This window comes from Pogoniulus pusillus, chromosome 42, assembly GCF_015220805.1.
Source record: "Pogoniulus pusillus isolate bPogPus1 chromosome 42, bPogPus1.pri, whole genome shotgun sequence".
NCBI lineage: Eukaryota > Metazoa > Chordata > Aves > Piciformes > Lybiidae > Pogoniulus > Pogoniulus pusillus.
In genome coordinates, this window is record NC_087305.1 from 500,325 (window position 1) to 517,730 (window position 17,406).

General features: G+C 60.4%; 1 protein-coding gene across 1 annotated transcript in view; it reads right to left on the reverse strand.

The window, feature by feature from the left end:
- The window catches only part of ANTXR1 (ANTXR cell adhesion molecule 1), a 162,990-nt gene that overhangs the window by 11,927 nt on the left and 133,657 nt on the right, over positions 1-17,406 (reverse strand). The window contains exons 15-17 of the mRNA XM_064175602.1: positions 14,970-15,065; positions 12,930-13,097; positions 2,305-2,385 (exon numbers count right to left, since the gene is read on the reverse strand). Coding sequence (XP_064031672.1) covers positions 2,305-2,385; positions 12,930-13,097; positions 14,970-15,065 — 345 coding nt within the window. The remainder of the gene's footprint in view (positions 1-2,304; positions 2,386-12,929; positions 13,098-14,969; positions 15,066-17,406) is intronic.

Sequence of the window (17,406 nt, forward strand, 5' to 3'; positions counted from 1 at the left end):
GTTGGAAGGGAGCTGAAAGCTGAGCCAGTGCCAACCTCCTGCCATGGGCAGGGACAGCTCACACTAGAACAGGTTGCTCAGGGTCTCATCCAGCCTGGTCCTGAGCACCTCTCCAGGGAGGTTGTGGGGCACAGAAGCACAGAATGGGATCTTTGATCACATTGGGTGCTTCTGTGCTCCACAACCTCCCTGGGAAACCTGTGCCAGGGTCTCACCACCCTCAACCTCTGCCAGTCTCTCACAGCCCTCACTGCAAACAACTTCTTCCTCACACCCACTTTCAGTCTCCCCTCTGCCACTTCAAGCCCATTCCTCCTCCTCCTCCTTCTGACATTCCCAGACCTTGTCCATATTCCCTCCCCAGCCCTCCTGTAGCTCCCTTCAGCTCCTGCAAGGCCACTCCAAGCTCTCCTGGAAGCCTTCTCCTCTGCAGGCTGCACAGCCCCAACTCTCTCAGCCTGTGCTCAGAGCAGAGCTGCTGCAGCCCTCTCAGCACCTTGGTGGCCTCCTCTGGGCTGGCTCCAACACTTCCATGTGCTGCTTGTGCTGGGGGCTGCAGAACTGCCCCCAGGACTGCAGGTGGGGTCTGAGGAGAGCAGAGCCAAAGGGCAGAATGCCCTCCTTGGAGTCCAACCTCTCACCCAACACCTTCTCCCCTCCAGGCTGCACAGCTCCAACTCTCTCAGCCTGTGCTCAGAGCAGAGCTGCTGCAGCCCTCTCAGCATCTTCATGGTGTTCTCTGGACTCTCTCCAACAGATCCATGCCCTGCTTGTGCCCTTCACAGCCACACAGGAAGGTGCCCAAAGCTTTGCAAGCCTTCCAGGAGCCAGCTGGAGGGGTGCAGGCACTTCAGCAGCTTCAAGCCTGGGTGCATTTGCTTCTCTTTCACACTAGAGTAGGCTTGCACCCGAGAGAGGGATCCTTTGGAGCACAGAGAGCCACACAGAGCTTGGTGTATGTGAAGGCTGAATCACCTCCAGCACCCCCCCAGGCTAACTGTGCATGGCCTGTGCTGGCAGCACTGCTTGCCTGAGGGTACACAGAGTGGTCTGGGTTGGAAGGAACCCCAAGGGGCATCCAGTCCAATGCCCTGCAGTCAACAGAGACATCCTCCACTAGGGCAGGTTGCTCACAGCCTGGTGAAGCCTCACCTTGAATATAGAACCAAGCAGGCTGGAAGAGAGCTCCAAGAGCATCCAGCCCAGCCTAGCCCCCAGCCCTGCCCAACCAACCAGACCATGGCACTCAGTGCCCCAGCCAGGCTTGGCTTCAACACCCCCAGCCATGGGCACTGCACCACCTCCCTGGGCAGCCCATTCCAGTGCCAATCTCAATCTCTGCCAACAACTTCCTCCTCACATCCAGCCTCAGCCTGCCCTGGCACAGCTTCAGCCTGGGTCCCCTTCTTCTGTTGCTGGCTGCCTGGCAGCAGAGCCCAACCCCACCTGGCTACAGCCTCCCTGCAGGCAGCTGCAGGCAGCAATCAGCTCTGCCCTGAGCCTCCTCTGCTGCAGGCTGCACCCCCCCAGGCTAAACAGCCCCAATTTATTGCCAGGGATGGAGCCTCAAGCACAGCCCTGGGCAGCCTGTTGCAGTTGTCCAGCAGCCTCCTGGTGCAGAACTTGTTCCTCACATCCAATCTCAGTCTGCTCTGCTCTCATCTCAAACCATTGCCCTGCTCCTGTCCCTGCAGGGCTTTGTGCAGTCCCTCTGCAGCCTGCTTGGAGCCCCTTCAGGTACTGAAGGCTGCTCTGAGCTCTCCCTGGAGCCTTCTCCTCTCCAGGCTGCTCAGCCCTAGCTCTGCCAGCCTGTGCCCACAGCAGAGCTGCTGCAGCCTCTGCCCAGCTCTGTGCCCTCCTCTGGCCCCTCCCCAGCAGCTCCAGGTCTCTGCTGTGTTGTGTCCCCCACGGCTGCCCCCAGCCCTGCAGCTGAGCTCTCCCCAGAGCAGAGCAGAGCAGTGCAGTGCAGTGCAGTGCAGTGCAGTGCAGTGGGGCAGGAGCTCCTCTCTGCAGCTCTGCCCACACTGCTTGGCTGCAGCCCAGGCTGCCCTTGGCCTTCTGTGCTGCCAGTGCCCACTGCTGGCTCCTGCCCAGCTCCTTCCCCACCAGCACCCCCAAGTCCTTCCCCGCCAGGCAGGGCTGCTGCAAGCGCAGCTGGCAGAGGTGGCTCAGGGTTGGTTTCTCCGCTGCCAGGAGGCTCTGCTCCCAGCCCCACGTGCAAAGGCAGGCAGCAGCTGCAGCAGGCAGAAGCCTCAGGGGGCTCTTCCCGCCCCTGGCAGCCGCAGGACCCGCGGGGCTCTGTACCTTGTCTCCCGGCTGGGGGCGCATCACCGACACGCGGTCGTAGCCCTTCCGCAGCAGCACCCAGAGAGCATCCAACTTGCCCTGCAACAGAGAGAGGGAGAGGTTAGGGTCAGCTCCAGGGCAAGGTCAGGTGTGCTGTGCAGGCAGCTCTGCAGGGGCACTGCAGCTCTGCAGGGGCACTGCAGCTCAGGCCCACACAGCTGTCACTTCCTCAGCTCCTGTGCTGCTGTGCAGGATGCAAAGGAAGAGGCTTTCAGATGGCAGCAGGCAGAGGGCTCAGGCAGGCAGCACTGCCAGGGTGCCCAGGAGCCAGCAGTGTGCCCTCGTGGCCAAGAAGGCCAAGGGCATCCTGGAGTGGATGTGGTGAGTAGGTCAGAGAGGTTCTCCTGCCCCTCTGCTCTGCCCTGCTGAGGCCACATCTGGAATGTTGTGTCCAGCTCTGAGCCCCTCAGCTCAAGAAGGAGCTCAGGGAAGTGCTTGAGAGAGCCCAGCCCAGAGCCAGAGCTGCTGCAGGCAGTGAGCATCTCCTGTGAGGCCAGGCTGAGGAGCTGGGGCTGGGGGCTTGGAGCAGAGGAGCCTGAGGGCTGCCCTCAGTGCTGTGCTAGAGATGTGCAGGGCTGGAGCCAGGCTCTGCCCAGGGGTGCCCAAGGACAGGAGAAGGGGCACTGGGTGCCAGCTGGAGCAGAGGAGGTGCCACAGCAATAGAAGTGGAGACTTTGTGAGGGTGCTGGAGGCTGGAGCAGGCTGCCCAGAGAGGTTGTGGAGTCTCCTCTGGAGGCTTTGCAAACCCACCTGGATGTGTCCTGTGTGCCCTGCCCTGGGTGCTGCTGCTGTGGCAGGGCTTGGCCTGGGTGATCTGCAGAGGTCCCTTGCAGCCCCTGCCCACACTGTGAGTCTGGGGTGGGTCTGCTGCTGCCTGTGCTGCTGCCTGTGCTGGGCAAGGGGCAGTGACCTGCAGAGGTCCCTTCCAACTCTCAACGTTCTGTAACTCTGATTCTCTGTCCAGCCTTTACCTGTGCCTCTGAACGCCTCCCAGGGTGGCTTTGGTACCTCCTGGGCTGAGGATCTGATTCCTACCCAGCTCCTGCCAGGCCAGCACAGTGCAGAAGGTGGTCAGGGAAAATTCGAGGCTGTGTTCCCCAGCTGCTCTGCCTCCTCTCTGCAGCTGCCTGCAGGGAGGTTGTGGCCAGGTGGGGTTGGGCTCTGCTGCCAGGCAGCCAGGGACACAAAAAAGAGGACACAGCCTCAAGCTGTGCCAGGGCAGGTCTAGGCTGGATGTGAGGAGGAAGTTGTTGTCAGAGAGAGTGATTGGCATTGGAATGGGCTGCCCAGGGAGGTGGTGCAGTGCCCATGGCTGGAGGTGTTGCAGCCAAGCCTGGCTGGGGCACTGAGTGCCATGGTCTGGTTGGTTGGGCAGGGCTGGGTGCTAGGTTGGGCTGGAGGGGCTGGGAGCTCTCTGCCAAGCTGCTTGGGTCTGTGATTCTGTGATGTGGAGCTGGACCCTCCCTGCACTCCTGCAATGCTCTCTGCTCCCTGCTGACTGCCACCCAGCACCAGGCTGTGGCTATTGCCCACATCAGCTGACCAGGGCCAGGAGGAGCAGTGTGAGGTGGATGTATGGAGACAGCCACCTGCTGCTGAAGGCTTCCCTGCTCCATCCTCTAGGCCAAGGTCTCTCATTCCAAGTGGATTCAGCTTCTGAGAGAGCTCTCCAGAAGGCTTCCCACTGGTTGGCTCAGTGGAAGGCTGCCAGCTGGGGATGCATTAATCAGAGAGCCACAGAAGGGTAGGGAGCTGGAGGGATCCACGGGAGCAGACAGACAGACAGAGAAGGTGGCAGCCAGGATAAAGCCTCCTGTGCTCAAGGGAAGGTGCAAGGAGCTCCTGTCAGAGCCTCCTGCCTCTGGCCAGCACCTCTCAGACCCTGCCTGTCCCAGGCCATCCTTCCCCCACACCAGAGCTGGCTGCAGCTCCTCATCTCCTGTCCCCTCTGGCACTGTCTTTTCTTCCACTTCTCCTCCAGGAACCCAGAGGGAAAATGACAACTTTCCAGGGGACCAAAAAGTCCTTTTTTTGGGTTATATTTTCTCTTTCACTCTGCAGTTCCTAATTTCCAGGAGCCCACCAAGATTTCCTGGGAAAAAGCTAAAAGCTCCACCTCTGGGAGCCTGAGTGGGGCTGCAGGGTCTGCCTGAGGCAGCTGGGTGGAAGAGAGGGGAGAGTGGCTCATGGAAAGGATGATGCTGGTCAAAGAAATGAAGTGGAAATGAATTCACTTGGAAACAGAAAGAGCTCTGTGCTGGGCTGTGCCCCAGGGCTGGGGAGCTCCTCTGCAGCTGAGCCATGAGCTTGTTAGGAGCACAAATGTCTGAAGGCAAATAAAGCTTTGAGAGTTATGAAGATGATGGGGGAGAAAGAATCAGGGCAGGTGAAGGAGGGCACAGACTCAGTCATTCCTTTAACTGGAGTTCATCCTGTCCCCCAGTGAATGGTGCCACATGCAGCTGGCAGCTGGCACCAGTGGTGTGCCCCAAGGACCAGTGCTGGGCACAGTCCTGGTCAGTGTCCTCATTGATGGTCTGGAGCAGGGAGTCCAGAAGCAGAGAGTCTGCAGCTGGCACCAAGCTAGGAGCAGCTGTGGAGCTGTGGGAGGGTAGCAGAGCCCTGCAGAGGGACCTGGCCAGGCTGCATGGGTGGGCAGAGGCCAAGGGGATGAGACTGAACAAGGCCAAGGGCAGGTTCTGCACTTTGGCCACAACAACCCCAAGCAGCTCCAGGCTGGGGCCAGAGTGGCTGAGAGCAGCCAGGCAGAGAGGGCCCTGGGGGTGCTGATAGAGAGTAGCTGAAGCTGAGCCAGCAGTGTGCCCAGGTGGGCAGCAGAGCCAATGGCATCCTGGGCTGGCTCAGGAGCAGTGTGGGCAGCAGGACAAGGGAGGTTCTTCTGCCCCTGTGCTCAGCACTGCTCAGGCCACCCCTGGAGTGCTGTGCCCAGCTCTGGGCTCCTCCATTGCAGAGAGCTGTTGAGGTGCTGGAAGGTGCCCAGAGCAGGGCAGCAAGGCTGGGGAGGGGCCTGGAGCACAGCCCTGTGAGGAGAGGCTGAGGGAGCTGGGGGGGTGCAGCCTGCAGCAGAGGAGGCTCAGGGCAGAGCTGATTGCTGCCTGCAGCTGCCTGCAGGGAGGCTGTAGCCAGGTGGGGTTGGGCTCTGCTGCCAGGCAGCCAGGGCCAGAAGAAGGGGACCCAGGCTGAAGCTGTGCCAGGGCAGGTCTAGGCTGGATATTAGGAGAAAGTTGTTGGCAGTGAGAGTGATTGGCACTGGAATGGGCTGCCCATGGGGGTGGTGCAGTGCCCATGGCTGGGGGTGTTGCAGCCAAGCCTGGCTGGGGCACTCAGTGCCAGGGGTTAGTTAATCAGAAGGGTTAGGGCAGAGGTTGGACTTGGTGAGCTCAGAGCTCTTTCCCAGCCTGGGTAATTCTGCTTTCCAGAGCCTGATGGTGATGTCCTCTTGAGGCCAAAGAAGCCACAGAAGCACAGGGGCACAAGAACCTCCCTTGTCCTGCTGCCCACACTGCTCCTCAGCCAGCCCAGGATGCCATTGGCTCTGCTGCCCACCTGGGCACTGCTGCCTCCTCTGCAGCTCCTCTCTGCCAGCACCCCCAGGGCCCTCTCTGCCTGCCTGCTCTCCAGCAGTCCCTTTCCCCTGGCAGCTATGTTTTGTGCTGCTCCTCCCTCTGCCAGCCACACTGAGGACTTGGCAAGTCCCAGGAGAAGTTTTCAGCTTTGGCATTCCTTCTGCTGGGGCTCCTGGCACTGCTGGAAGGATCACTTAAAATCAGGAGGGTCCAGTTGGCACCCAGCAGAGCAGCAGCCAACACGAGCAGGAACAACCACCAGAGTCTGGTAAGTGTCAGCAGCCACCTTTGGCAGCCAGTGAATCTCTGGAACATTCCAGAAAGCACTTCCTACACTCAGAGATGTTAGACTGGGAAGAGTAAGAAGGAGGAGGAATAGAAACCCCATCAGAGACCCTGGCACAGGGCAGAGTGTGCTAAGCAGAGGCTGGCACTGGTACTGCTCCTGGCCCTGGAGTGTCTATTTCCAGGCTCCCTCTCAGACTGGGGCTGCTTTGGTTTGCTCTTCCTGAGGTTCAGTTCCTTGCCCTGCTCCTTTAGCAAGGCTTTTGTTGAGCAGCTTGTCCCAGGCACAGTTCTCCACCTTGCCAAGAGCTGCCTGCTGGTGCCACAGAGCTGGGTGGAGTGGCTGGCATCAGAGGGCTGTGCTGCCATCCAGCCAGGCTTAGGCTGAGAGCTGGGCAGGGAGCCATGGGCTGAGGGGCAGCAGGGCAAGGGGAGAGTCTTGCACCTGGGAAAGCACAACCCCAGGGAGCAGGATAGGTTGGGGACTGAGCTGCTGGAGAGCAGTGAAAGGGAAAAGGTCCTGAGGGTCCTGCTGGGTGGGAGGTTGCCCAGGAGCCAGCAATGAGCTCTGGTGGGCAGGAGGGGCAGTGCCATCCCGGGGTGGATCAGAAGGGCTGTGGTGAGTAGGGCAGAGAGGTTCTCCTGCCCCTCTGCTCTGCCCTGCTGAGGCCACAGCTGGAGTCCTGTGTCCAGTTCTGGGCCCCCAAGCTCAAGGACCTCAGGGAACTGCTGGAGAGAGCTCAGCACAGAGCCACAAGGATGCTGAAGGCAGTGGAAGATCTTCCTTATGAGGAGAGCCTGAGGAGCTGAGCTTGGAGCTTGGAGGGGGCTGAGAGGTGACCTCAGCAGTGGTTACAAAGCTGTGCAGGTGAGTGGCAGGAGGCTGGAGCCAGCTCTGCCCAGTGGTGCCCACTGACAGCACAGGGGCAATGGTGCAAGCTGAGGCAGAGGAAGCTCCATGGAAACAGGAGAAGCAATTTGTGCCCTGGGAGGGTGCCAGAGCCCTGGCACAGGCTGCCCAGGGGGGCTGTGGAGTCTCCCTCTCTGCAGATACTCAAAGCCTGCCTGGATGTGTTGCTGTGTGCTCTGCTCTGGGTGCTGCTGCTCTGCAGGGGTTGGGCTGGCTGAGCTCTGGAGGTGCCTCCCAGCCCCTGGCACTCTGTGGCTCTGTGACTCTGTGGCTCTGTGGCTCTGTGACTCTGTGGCTCTGTGGCTCTGTAACTCTGTGACTGTGGCTCTGTGGCTCTGTGGCTCTGTGGCTCTGTGGCTCTGTGACTCTGTGGCTCTGTGACTCTGTGACTCTGTGGCTCTGTGGCTCTGTGACTCTGTGGCTCTGTGGCTCTGTGGCTCTGTGACTCTGTGGCTCTGTAACTCTGTGACTCTGTGGCTCTGTGACTCTGTGACTCTGTGGCTCTGTGGCTCTGTGACTCTGTGGCTCTGTGGCTCTGTGGCTCTGTGACTCTGTGGCTCTGTGGCTCTGTGACTCTGTGACTCTGTGGCTCTGTGGCTCTGTGACTCTGTGACTCTGTGGCTCTGTGGCTCTGTGACTCTGTGGCTCTGTGACTCTGTGGCTCTGTGACTCTGTGGCTCTGTGGCTCTGTGGCTCTGTGACTCTGTGGCTCTGTAACTCTGTGACTCTGTGGCTCTGTGACTCTGTGACTCTGTGGCTCTGTGGCTCTGTGACTCTGTGGCTCTGTGGCTCTGTGGCTCTGTGACTCTGTGGCTCTGTGGCTCTGTGGCTCTGTGACTCTGTGGCTCTGTGGCTCTGTGACTCTGTGGCTCTGTGGCTCTGTAACTCTGTGACTGTGGCTCTGTGGCTCTGTGGCTCTGTGGCTCTGTGGCTCTGTGACTCTGTGACTCTGTGGCTCTGTAACTCTGTGACTCTGTGGCTCTGTGGCTCTGTGGCTCTGTGACTCTGTAACTCTGTGACTCTGTGGCTCTGTAACTCTGTGACTCTGTGGCTCTGTAACTCTGTAACTCTGTGGCTCTGTGACTGTGGCTCTGTGACTCTGTGACTCTGTGGCTCTGTGGCTCTGTGGCTCTGTAACTCTGTGACTCTGTGGCTCTGTGACTCTGTGGCTCTGTGGCTCTGTGGCTCTGTGGCTCTGTGACTCTGACTCTGAGCTGCAGCCAGCCCAGGGGAGCAGGCAGAATTTCCCCATCTGCTGTAACCAAAGGAGAGCTGAGAGCCCTGAGAGCATGGGAGGGAGGGGAGGTGCAAGGAGACATTTATCAGGAGCCATTTCCTGGGGGTGAGCTCTGTCAGGCTGTGAAATGTTCCCCCCCGTGGGAAGCAGTGGAAACCTCTGTGCCACTTTAAAGAGCAGGCTGGGAAAAGCAGGGGAGCAGAGGTTGAAGGCAGCAAGCAGCAGCCCTGCTTGGAGAGCACAGAGCCTCCCTCCCCTCCTCCCTCTGCCTGCAGCACTTGGTGACAGCTTCCCTGCATGTGAGCCCACATCCATGTGCTCACACCTCCAGCACAAGAGCTTCTGCCAGGAGTGCTGAGGACTTTGGACCAGTTTTGGACTGTATTTTGGGCCAGTTTTGCCTTTTCCTTTCTGCAGAGGCAGAGCCTTGCTCCACAGGCACGATGAGGAGTGCTGGAGGCTGGGCTGGGGCAGCTGCTGGCTGCAGTGAGCCCCAAGCCCCTCTGGGTGCAGCCCAGCAGAGGCTGTGGTGGCAATTCAGAATTAGGTGAATCCTGGGCCATGAATGGGCTCAGGTTGCTAAATATTGTCCAGATGTGGAACACTCCAAAGCTGGCAGAGAGCTCCAAGCTCCTGCAGCCCAACCTAGCCCCCAGCCCTGCCCAACCAACCAGGCCATGGCACTCAGTGCCCAGCCAGGCTTGGCTGCAACACCCCCAGCCATGGGCACTGCACCACCTCCCTGGGCAGCCCATTCCAGTGCCAATCACTCTCTCTGACAACAACTTCCTCCTCACATCCAGCCTAGAGCTCCCCTGGCACAGCTTCAGCCTGGGTCCCCTTCTTCTGGCCCTGTCTGCCTGGCAGCAGAGCCCAACCCCACCTGGCTACAGCCTCCCTGCAGGCAGCTGCAGGCAGCAATGAGCTCTGCCCTGAGCCTCCTCTGCTGCAGGCTGCACCCCCCCAGCTCCCTCAGCCTCTCCTCACAGGGCTGTGCTCCAGGCCCCTCCCCAGCCTTGCTGCCCTGCTCTGGGCACCTTCCAGCACCTCAACATCTCTCTGCAATGGAGGAGCCCAGAACTGGACACAGCACTGCAGGGGTGGCCTGAGCAGTGCTGAGTACAGAGGCAGAAGCAGCTCCCTTGCCCTGCTGCCCACACTGCTCCTGAGCCAGCCCAGGATGCCATTGGCTCTGCTGCCCACCTGGGCACTGCTGCCTCCTCTTCAGCTCCTCTCTGCCAGCACCCCCAGGGCCCTCTCTGCCTGGCTGCTCTCAGCCACTCTGGCCCCAGCCTGGAGCTGCTTGGGGCTGTTGTGGCCAAAGTGCAGAACCTGCCCTTGGCCTTGTTCAGTCTCATCCCCTTGGCCTCTGCCCACCCATGCAGCCTGGCCAGGTCCCTCTGCAGGGCTCTGCTACCCTCCCACAGCTCCACAGCTGCTCCTAGCTTGGTGCCATCTGCAGACTCTCTGCTTCTGGACTCAGTGCCCTGCTCCAGACCATCAATGAGGACACTGAGCAGGACTGTGCCCTGGATGTGGAGCCTGGGGTTGGAACTGCCCCTTCTGCTGCACACAACTCAGATGGCAGATGAGAGCTTTCCAAAGGGATTCAGGACATGGATCACCCAGGAGATGCTCCTGATGTATGTGGGGCCCCTTACAACCCATGAAGCCAAAGCTGCTCCCAGTCAGAGTCAGAGCTGGAGCTGAACCCAGCTCTCAGCTAAGCTTTTCCCCAAGCTGGGGCACAGACCTGCAGCAAACTGCTCAGAGCTCATTTCCTACGGTGCAGAATCAACTCTGCAAACCAACTGCAGCTCTCCAGAGGCTGCAGTCCAGCTGCAGGGGCTGGAGACAGCACAGCCTGCTGGGGGAAAGGGCCCAGCTCTCAGCTGAGGGTCTCAAGGAGCTGCACCCACATGGACTGCAGCTGCCTGAGAACAGGCTCAGGGCTCTTTGTGCTCAGCTCAGTGCTTCTGTCAGCCTCTCCCTGGTCCCAGCACAGCTTTGTGTGCTCTCAGCCCTGCTGAAAGCAGCTGAGCTGTGTCCCTCGCCTGGCTGAGGTCATTTCCACCAGCACACAGCAGCAGGGACAGCCTCCAGGTGGGGTGAGGCTGTCAGACCAGTTCTATTCTGTGATTCTGTGGTAGGGGTTGGAAGGGACCTCTGGACCTCGAGTACTGTGCCCAGTTTGGGTCAGCACAGCACAGGAGGGACACTGAGGTGCTGGAGCAGGGGCAGAGAAGGGAGATGAGGCTGGGGAGAGGGCTGCAAACATGGCCTGAGGAGATGCTGAGGGAGCTGGGGGTGGTTAGACTGGGGGAGAGGAGGCTGAGAGGGGACCTTAGTGCCCTCTACAGCTGCCTGAGAGGAGGCTGCAGTGAGGCTGGAGCTGGTCTCTGCTCCCCAGTTACTAATGGTAGGAGAAGAGGAAATGGCCTCAAGCTGTGCCAGGGCAGGATGAGGTTGGCTGTGCCAGGGCAGGCTGAGGTTGGCTGTGCCAGGGCAGGCTGAGGTTGGCTATGGGAAGCTCTTTCCTGAGCAGGAGGTCAGGCACTGGCACAGGCTGCCCAGGGAGGTGGTGGAGTTGCCACCCCTGGAGGAGTTTAGGGGGAGAGTGGCTGTGGTGCTTGAGGCTGTGGTGATGAAGGATGCTGGGATGAAGGCTGGGCTGGCTGGTCCTGGGGGCCCTTTGCAACCACAGCCATGCACAGTGCTCAGCTGCTGTGCTGAGGGCTCTGGGCTGGGCAAGGCCTTGGCAGTGTGAAACTGATGATTGGACTCGAGGAGCTTGGAGGCCTTTGCCAACCTAAGGCACTCTGTGAGCCTCTGGTTCTGTGGCCAGCTGCCTGCCACTGCAGTGCCCTGTGCCAGGCCCTGGGTGGGGCAGCTGCTGCCTGGTTTCTGTGGGTGGTTTCCCTTCAGGCACCAGCAGCATTTGCATGTGCAAGGCAGAGCTTTGCTTCGCTGCAGCACTCAGCCCCTTGCTTGCTTCCAGCTGCCTGGATGAGTGCAGGCAAACCGGAGGGCAGCTGCCTGCCCTTGGCACAGATGGCAGCCAAGGACTCTTCCCACTTGCCTTGGCTGCCTGCTGTGCAGCTTGGCACTGCCTGTGACCTGCTGGCTGCATGAATTTGACCTGCACTGACTGTGAGGCACTGAAATTCAGCCATGCAGCTCTTGCAGGGCATCCTCTGCTCGCCAGGCAGGCACATTGCCCTGCAGCAAGCCTGCCCTGTGCCCTGTGCCCGCTGGCACACCCCCCTCTGCCTTCCTCTGCTGAGCACAGACCTCCATGGTGACATCTAGCAGCGATTTCCTGCCTGCTCTGCCCCCCTTTCCAAGGAGGGGATGTTCTCCATCCCTGCCTGCCAGGAGCATGCAGTCTGCACTGAAGGCAGTGCAGCTGAGCCTGGCAGCACTTCCCAGAGGCTGGCACTGCCCCTGCAGCAGATCAGGACCCTGCCTGAGCTGACAAAGCAGTGCAGCTCCAGCCCCCAGTCAGCCTGCTGGGACAGCTCAAGGCCAGGTTGGCTGAGGCCTTGGTCTAATGAGAGGTGTCCTGTGGCAGGGGGCTTGGAACTGGATCATCTCTAAGGTCCCTCCCAACCTAACCTAACTCAACCCAACTCAAGCCAACCCAACTCAACTCAACCCAACCTCACTCAACTCAAACCAATCTCACTCAACCCAACCCAACACAATCCAACTCAACTCAACCCAACCTCACTCAACTCAAACCAACCTCACTCAACTCAACCCAACACAACCCAACTCAACTCAACCCAAACCCACTCAACCCAACCCAACTCAGCCCAACCTCACTCAACTCAACCCAACTCAACTCAACTCAACCCAACCCAACCCAACTCAACTCAAATCAACCCCACTCAACTCAACTCAACCCAATCCAGCCTCACTCAACTCAACCCAACCCCACCCCACCCAACTCAACCCAACTCAGCCCAACAGATCTCAACTCAACCCAACTCAGCCCAAACCAACCCAACTCAACCCAACTTAACCCAACCCCACTCAACTCAATCCAACTCAAGTCAACCCAACTCAGCCCAAGCCATCTCAACTCTACCCAACCCAACTCAGCTCATCCCAACACAACTCAAGCCAACCCAACTCAACTAGCCCAAGCCAACCCAACTCAGCCCAACCCATCTCAACTCAACCCAACCCAACTCAATTCAACTCCACACAACCCAACTCAACTCATCTCAGCCCAACACAACTCAACCAAACTCAACTCAGCCCAAACCAACCCAACTCAGCCCAGCCCATCTGAACTCAACTCAACTCATCTGAACTCAACCCAAACCAACCTAACCCAACCCAACCCAACCAACTCAACCCAACCCAACCCAACCCAAGCCATTCTTTGACCCTCTGAAATTCCCCCTGCCCCAGGTGGCTCTTGCCTGCACCCATACTCAGGGGGACTCCCCCAGGCAAGAACTTGAGCTGCCAGGTTCCTGGACAGGGAATGTGCAAACAGCTGACAGAGATCCCCCCTGGCAGCATCCTGTGCAGCAGAGGGCAGGGCTGGGCTTACCTTGATGGGGGAGTACCACTTGCGAGGTGAGGAAGGCCTGGGCATGCTGCTGCCCAGGGTCCTGGGCTCAGGGAACTCATACTCCTGCTCTGGCATCTTCACCCTGGCATTCTTGGCTTTCTCCAGCTTGGCTCCTTCTTCTGTGGAGCCCTTCTCCCCCCAGCGCACCTGCGAGGGAGGCATCGTCTGTTAGAAGGGCAGCTGCTGCTGGGGGTGGCACCTCTGCCCTGGAACTGCATCCCTGGGGGGCAGCTGCTGCTGGGGGTGGTACCCCTGCCCTGGAACTGCATCCCTGGGGGGCAGCTGCTGCTGGGGGTGGTACCCCTGCCCTGGAACTGCATCCCTGGGGGGCAGCTGCTGCTGGGGGTGGCACCTCTGCCCTGGAACTGCATCCCTGGGGGGCAGCTGCTGCTGGGGGTGGCACCTCTGCCCTGGAACTGCATCCCTGGGGGGCAGCTGCTGCTGGGGGTGGTACCCCTGCCCTGGAACTGCATCCCTGGGGGGCAGCTGCTGCTGGGGGTGGCACCTCTGCCCTGGAACTGCATCCCTGGGGGGCAGCTGCTGCTGAGGGTGGCACCCCTGCCCTGGAACTGCATCCCTGGGGGGCAGCTGCTGCTGGGGGTGGCACCCCTGCCCTGTACCTGCATCCCTGGGGTACCCCTGCCCTGTACCTGCATCCCTGGGGCACCCCTGCCCTGGAACTGCATCCCTGGGGGGCAGCTGCTGCTGAGGGTGGCACCCCTGCCCTGGAACTGCATCCCTGGGGGGCAGCTGCTGTTGGAGGTGGCACCCCTGCCCTGGAACTGCATCCCTGGGGGGCAGCTGCTGCTGGGGGTGGCACCTCTGCCCTGGAACTGGATCCCTGGGGGGCAGCTGCTGCTGGAGGGGGCACCTCTGCCCTGGAACTGCATCCCTGGGGGGCAGCTGCTGCTGGGGGTGGCACCTCTGCCCTGGAACTGCATCCCTGGGGGGCAGCTGCTGCTGGGGGTGGTACCCCTGCCCTGGAACTGCATCCCTGGGGGGCAGCTGCTGCTGGGGGTGGTACCCCTGCCCTGGAACTGCATCCCTGGGGGGCAGCTGCTGCTGGGGGTGGCACCTCTGCCCTGGAACTGCATCCCTGGGGGGCAGCTGCTGCTGAGGGTGGCACCCCTGCCCTGGAACTGCATCCCTGGGGGGCAGCTGCTGCTGGGGGTGGCACCCCTGCCCTGTACCTGCATCCCTGGGGTACCCCTGCCCTGTACCTGCATCCCTGGGGCACCCCTGCCCTGGAACTGCATCCCTGGGGGGCAGCTGCTGCTGAGGGTGGCACCCCTGCCCTGGAACTGCATCCCTGGGGGGCAGCTGCTGTTGGAGGTGGCACCCCTGCCCTGGAACTGCATCCCTGGGGGGCAGCTGCTGCTGGGGGTGGCACCTCTGCCCTGGAACTGGATCCCTGGGGGGCAGCTGCTGCTGGAGGGGGCACCTCTGCCCTGGAACTGCATCCCTGGGGGGCAGCTGCTGCTGGGGGTGGCACCTCTGCCCTGGAACTGGATCCCTGGGGGGCAGCTGCTGCTGGGGGTGGCACCCCTGCCCTGGAACTGGATCCCTGGGGGGCAGCTGCTGCTGGGGGTGGCACCCCTGCCCTGGAACTGGATTCCTGGGGTACCTCTGATGTGCTAACTGGATCCCTGCTGTACCCTTGCTCTGGCAACTGGATCCCTGTCCACGTTCCAGTACCTGAGGGGGCTGCAGGAGAGCTGGGGAGGGACCTCTGACAAGGGCTGGCAGTGCCAGGCTGAGGGATAAAGACCTGGAGCTGGGAGAGGGGAGAGGCAGAGTGGAGATGAGGGAGGAATTGTTGAGAGAGAGGATGGGGAGAGCCTGGCACAGGCTGCCCAGGGAGGTTGTGGAGTCTCCTTGTGTGGAGCCTTTCCAGGCCTGTCTGGATGTGTTGCTGTGTGCCCTGAGCTGGATTGGATGGTCCTGCTCTGGCAGGGGCTTGGCCTGGATTTGCTCCTTGGGTCCCTTCCACCTGTGAGCCTGTGCCTGGCATCCACTTACCTCCATTCTCTTGATGCCACCAACTCCTCGCCCACCATAGTAAGAGGCATCTACTGTTGGCCATTTCTTCTTTGGAAGGCCATCATCATCTTCCTCCTGGGCAAGAGAAGAGGTTGCACTGTCAGGAAGCATGACCGAGGTGGGGAGCAGGAGAGAGCCTCAGGCTCTGTGGTCCTTTGAGCCTGCCAGAGGCAGTGCCATGGGGGTTCTGCTCTCCTCTTGGTTGCCTTCCAGAGGAGGTTACCCTCACGAAGAGGAAATGTTTCATGGCACAAACACCACCACTTGGAAGGTGCCATCCAGCTGCAGCTCCACCAAGAATGGCATTTGGGCTTTCCCCTCCCAGGACACTGTCTTGCATCATAGAACCACACAATTGTCAGGGACCTCCAGGACCATCCAGCTCCAACTCCTCTGCCATGGGCAGGGACACCTCACACCAGAGCAGGCTGTGCACAGCCTCATCCAACCTGGCCTGAAACACCTCCAGGGATGAAGCTTCCACCACCTCCCTGGGCAGCCCCTGCCAGGCTCTCAGCACCCTCCTGCTGAACAACTTCTTCCTAACCTCCAATCTGAATCTCCTCACTTCCAGTTTTGTTCTATCCCCCCCAGTCCTACACTATCAACACCCTAAAAGATCTCTCCCCAGCTGTCCTGTAGCCCCCTTAAGGTACTGCAAGGCCACAACAAGGTCACCTCAGAGCCTTCTCCTCTCCAGCCTGAGCAGCCTCAACTCTCTCAGCCTGTCCCACAGCAGAGCAGCTCCAGCCCTCTGCTCATCCTGGTGGCCTTCTCTGGACACCTTCCAGCACCTCCACACCTTTCTTGCAGCAGAGGTTCCAGTCCTCAAATTCAGGGTAATTAACCAGTTCCAAGTTGCAGAATCATTGCAGCAGGCAGCAATGAGCAGAGAGCAGAGCTCAGGAGCTGAGGTCTGTGGCTGCAGGTCTGCTTGGTGAGCCAGCCAGGAGCGCTGGCAGCAGGCACCACCTCTTTGCCATCCCTTCACCTATGCCTGTGGTTAGGGAGAGAGCAGCTGCTGCTCTGAGAAGGGTTCCCAAAGAGTCCTGTGCTGTAGGGACCCTCCAGGGCTGAGGTAGAATCATAGAATCACAGAATCAAGCAGGTTGGAAGAGAGCTCCAAGATCATCCAGCCCAACCTAGCCCCCAGCCCTGGCCAATCAACCAGACCATGGCACTGAGTGCCCCAGCCAGGCTTGGCTTCAACACCTCCAGGCACAGTGACTCCACCACCTCCCTGGGCAGCCCATTCCAGTGCCAATCACTCTCACTGCCAACAACTTCCTCCTCGCATCCAGCCTAGACCTGCCCTGGCACAGCTTGAGGCTGTGTCCCCTTCTTCTGTCCCTGCCTGCCTGGCAGCAGAGCCCAACCCCACCTGGCTACAGCCTCCCTGCAGGCAGCTGCAGGCAGCAATCAGCTCTGCCCTGAGCCTCCTCTGCTGCAGGCTGCACCCCCCCAGCTCCCTCAGCCTCTCCTCACAGGGCTGTGCTCCAGGCCCCTCCCCAGCCTTGCTGCCCTGCTCTGGGCACCTTCCAGCACCTCAGCATCTCTCTGCAATGGAGGAGCCCAGAACTGGACACAGCACTGCAGGGGTGGCCTGAGCAGTGCTGAGCACAGGGGCACAAGAACCTCCCTTGTCCTGCTGCCCACACTGCTCCTGAGCCAGCCCAGGATGCCATTGGCTCTGCTGCCCACCTGGGCACACTGCTGGCTCAGTTTCAGCTACTCTCTATCAGCACCCCCAGGTCCCTTTCCTCCTGGCTGCTCTCAGCCACTCTGGCCCCAGCCTGGAGCTGCTTGGGGTTGTTGTGGCCCAAGTGCAGAACCTGCCCTTGGCCTTGTTCAGTCTCATCCCCTTGGCCTCTGCCCACCCATGCAGCCTGGCCAGGTCCCTCTGCAGGGCTCTGCTACCCTCCCACAGCTCCACAGCTGCTCCTAGCTTGGTGCCAGCTGCAGACTCTCTGCTTCTGGACTCAGTGCCCTGCTCCAGATCATCAATAAAGACACTGAACAGGACTGTGTCCAGCACTGCTGCCTGGGGCACACCACTGGTGCCAGCTGCCAGCTGCATGTGGCACCATTCACCACCACTCTCTGGGCTCTGCCATCCAGCCACTTCCTGACCCAGCACAGAGTGAATCTGTCCCAGCCATGAGCTGCCAGCTGTGCCAGGTAAATCATCATAAGAGAGGATTTGCTCAGTGCTTGCAAAGGTCTGAAGGGTGCCAGGGTGGAGGTGCCAGGCTCTTTACGGCAGTGCCCTGCAACAGGACAAGGAGCAACAGCCACAAACTGGAGCCCAGGAGGTTCCACCTCCACAGAAGGAGAAAATTCTTTGCTGTGAGGGTGCTGGAGGCCTGCAGCAGGCTGCCCAGAGAGGCTCTGGGGTCATTCTGTGGAGACTCTCAAG